The 3,676-nt window shown below is 36.9% G+C and overlaps 1 protein-coding gene across 1 annotated transcript in view; it reads left to right on the forward strand.

The window, feature by feature from the left end:
• Nucleotides 1-1,539: 1,539 nt before the first annotated feature.
• The window catches only part of LOC118750316, a 2,449-nt gene continuing 312 nt past the window's right edge, over nt 1,540-3,676 (forward strand). Inside the window, exons 1-4 of the mRNA XM_036485038.1 lie at nt 1,540-1,834; nt 1,900-2,177; nt 2,275-2,440; nt 3,305-3,635. Coding sequence (XP_036340931.1) covers nt 1,727-1,834; nt 1,900-2,177; nt 2,275-2,440; nt 3,305-3,635 — 883 coding nt within the window. The 5' untranslated portion in view covers nt 1,540-1,726. The remainder of the gene's footprint in view (nt 1,835-1,899; nt 2,178-2,274; nt 2,441-3,304; nt 3,636-3,676) is intronic.

Here is a 3,676-nt window from a genome sequence, read left to right on the forward strand (position 1 = left end):
AATTCATAAGTACCCTGTAGAAAAATCCACCAGTATTTGGACATAGAGCTTCGTATTAATTTCGAAACAAGATGGATTTAAATGTATTTTTTCTACAAAAACAGCTGGTGATTTTATGCCGCGATATCTTATAAAAGAGATTCGTTGTGCACCGCATCTGTGATTTTACTGGTAAAAAATCACTTGTTCCGGTACGCTTCTACAATAGTAATAAATAAAAGGAAAACAATGCCGCTGAGCTTACAGCGAAGCTTAAATGTACAGCAGCAACAATGCCGATGAACGCTCTGATAACAAAAATAATGAATATACTGATGAATAACAGTGGCGGATCCAGCGAGGGGCTTTGGGAGTTAAACTACGTGTCAGTCAGTGGGGGACCCACGGGGGGTTTTAATACATAGACGCCATATTAAACACACATATGCCCCATATTAAAACTCCCCCCGTGGGTCCGCCACTGACTGACACGTAGGTTAACCCCCAAATCCCCCCTGCTGGATCCGCCACTGATGAATAATATAATATATTTAAAGCAAGCTTTGTAAATATGAACCAAATCGGACTTTCAAATATCTTAAACCATCACTGCCATCGGATATTAAGCTTTGTTTGAAATTTTAAGTCTCTAGCTCATCGGGAAATTGCTTAAAAATTAATTGCAAGATTTGGCCAAAACCCAAAAAATACATGCATGCAAAGCAAATTAGATGAATACCAGTAATCATGTCGATAAATAATTCAATAATGATATATGTAGGTAGTTGTGATATCAGTTAATTTTTTTGGTAGGGTCTACCAAAGAAGGGAATACTAAAAATTAAACATAAATATTTTTGATAAAACATTAATATTGTGAACATTTTAGAGAAACTCACTGTGACTTTATCCTACATTAATTCTGAAGCGTTTCAATCTTCAAGTCCTCTAAGTGCTGCTGATGGTAGCATCTGACTAAAGAACGGACAGAGTAGCTACTACTCTAAAATATCGCTTCAGAGATGAATACTTTTTTTTCGAAAATAGAGGGTTTTTATCAATTCACTACATAACTGCAATGATAAAAAGTTTGTTGAATCAATTTTGTTCGCAACTCGTATTTTCCTCACAGTACATTTTATAGATGGGAATTTCATGATAGGCTCCCATCAAGTATAATCCTAGATATTTAACTTCGTCAGAGTATTCCGGCACTAATCCCCCAAAGTTGACCTGAACCAAAGTGCTGAATCAATATTTTTTTTTTTTTTTTTTTGATGCAGTCATATTTTCCTCGCTGGGTATCTTCTCTAGTATGACTTTGCGATCGCATGTTTATAACTGGCATATTCGCCAAGCCATTAAAAATTGCATAAAAACTATATAGTTTACAATTTAGCTGCTGATAATTTCTGTGATGCAACCCCCTATTGCTGGTACTCGTATACTTTTGTATAAGAAATACCTTAATCAATTAGCAAACCACATGCAATTGTAATGGCTACGAGTATTACATAAAACAACAATAGCGGTTGTAATGCAGTCTGATAAGAAATTCAATTCAAACGGTAGTTTATGTGAAGCGCTACGAATTCCAACGCTCAGCATTCTAATTCTAAACGTCCCCGGGTACTTATAAAAGAGTGCGCTTTGCACTTACAAATTTTCTTCGCATCAACTAAACTGTGGATGTAAAGTGTGCGAATATTGATAATTGAGCTATTTTTCACTTGAAAGAAATCTAAAAATGGTCAATAACGACTTGTACAATGAGGATGAGCTTAATCCGCCAGACTGGTTGAATAAGGAATTTTTCGAGAAAATACTCAAGAGCGAGGAAAGTGATAATGTGAAGGTGAAGGTGTGCTGGCAACACCATTTGCACACATTTTAATATCCATGCATTACATTTATGATCAGGTTACGGATTTAGAGCTCAGGCCCGGCACACTGAAGAACGATCACTATGCAAGTGTTATGTTTCGCGCCAAACTTAGCTACAGCGTGGACTCGCAGCCAACTGTGGAAAAGAGAAATTCGTTTATTTTGAAAGTTCAGCCGTTTGCAGATGGCACCAAAAAGGATTTACTCAGTGAACTGCACACTTTCACAACTGAAATTCGTATGTATACAGAAGTGCTGCCTGTAATTGAGCGTGAGCTACGGCAATATGGCGACGAAACCATTTTGGGGCCAAAGTGAGTTGGAAAAATTAGAAGCAAAAAAAAACAAAAAGAACTAGGAAAATTTAATTTACAATATGTGTCTACTAATTTCCTTTGGCGCGTCAATAAGGCTTATCGCCTTCAGCAACAACTGGCCCGCGTATGTGGTTTTCGAAGATTTGGCGCTGAAAGGCTACACCACAACCGGCTATCGGCACGCGAGTCTAACGGAAGTGAAAGCAGCGCTGCTCAAACTGGCAAAGCTGCACGCCATTAGCTACAAGTTGAGCCAAGAGGTGAGTGTAACAAAAAAATGGCAGCTGGGTAACTTAATCGAAACAGTGTTGCCAGGTTGGTTATTTGGTCGTCATTTTGAAGATGTTTTACTGCCATGACAGTTTGGCGAGTTTTGTGACCCAACGACGATTTTTATTTATGTGCAGATTTGGCTGGTTCACAACTTTGAAGATAGAAATAACTAGAAATTGCAGTTTACCATTTCTGCTAATACGTAATTGTGGTATCGAAATTATGTCATATGGCAGCACTAATGGTAGTTATCGATGAGTAGTTTTCTTCTCTGTTCCATCACTATTTTGTGTAGTTTTTGGCGGTCGAATTCGTAATTTTTGCGTTGTGACATTGTGTACTGCTATATATTTTATTGAGCGAAGGGAATTATGATTAAGTCATTTTTCAAAGCTTGTAAGTATGAACAGTTTTTACTGCACATCGTTAAGTTGCAGTTCAAAAAAAAAAAAAAACCAAAATGAAAATGTGTGCAATTAAAAATGTTTTTGTTAAAAATAATGCGCATTTTAAAAATTCGTAAAAAGTTCGACTTTTTATTTTTTACCTATAGCAATCAGAAGCTAGCACAAAATGAAAACAAAAAACTAAAAGAGCTTCCTGGGTATGTTATTAAAATTTTTTATATGTTGACGATTTTAACATGCAAATGACGATTTTTGAAAGCCAAACGGACGATTTCTCACTTCAATGACCTGGCCACACTGAATCCAAATAAAACTTGATGTAACAGCGATAAGAGTTAATCGCTTGAGTACGAGTATTCACCAGGCGCTCATAAATTCAAATAAAACTTACTAGGTACTTTTGTGATATTTAAGCTCTCAAAATTTATATGACTTTTTTATTAGAAAAACAACATTTTCGCCACCATGAATAAGGGCTCTATGAATTCCATGGACCCCAATAACTTTGATTTCATCAAAAATGCGAGTAAATTACTCAAAGAGGTTTTAAGCGAACACGGCGATCTGCGCAAATACGTGCCCCACATTGAATCCGTCGAACACACGCTGCTGCCCAAGATCATCGATATGTTTAATGAGAACCGTAATGGCAAATGCGATGGCATCTTTGTGCTTAACCATGGCGATTTTCATAACAAGAATATGATGATCTGCAATGTGGATGGCGAATTGAAGGATCTCATGCTGGTAGGGATGCATCGAGTTGGGGAAAATAGCAAAGAATTTTCGTAAACGGAACTTTTCGTCTTTTTTTTT

This window comes from Rhagoletis pomonella, unplaced genomic scaffold, assembly GCF_013731165.1.
Source record: "Rhagoletis pomonella isolate Grant_MI unplaced genomic scaffold, Rhpom_1.0 Rhpom_scaffold_00001, whole genome shotgun sequence".
Classification (NCBI taxonomy): Eukaryota; Metazoa; Arthropoda; class Insecta; order Diptera; family Tephritidae; genus Rhagoletis; species Rhagoletis pomonella.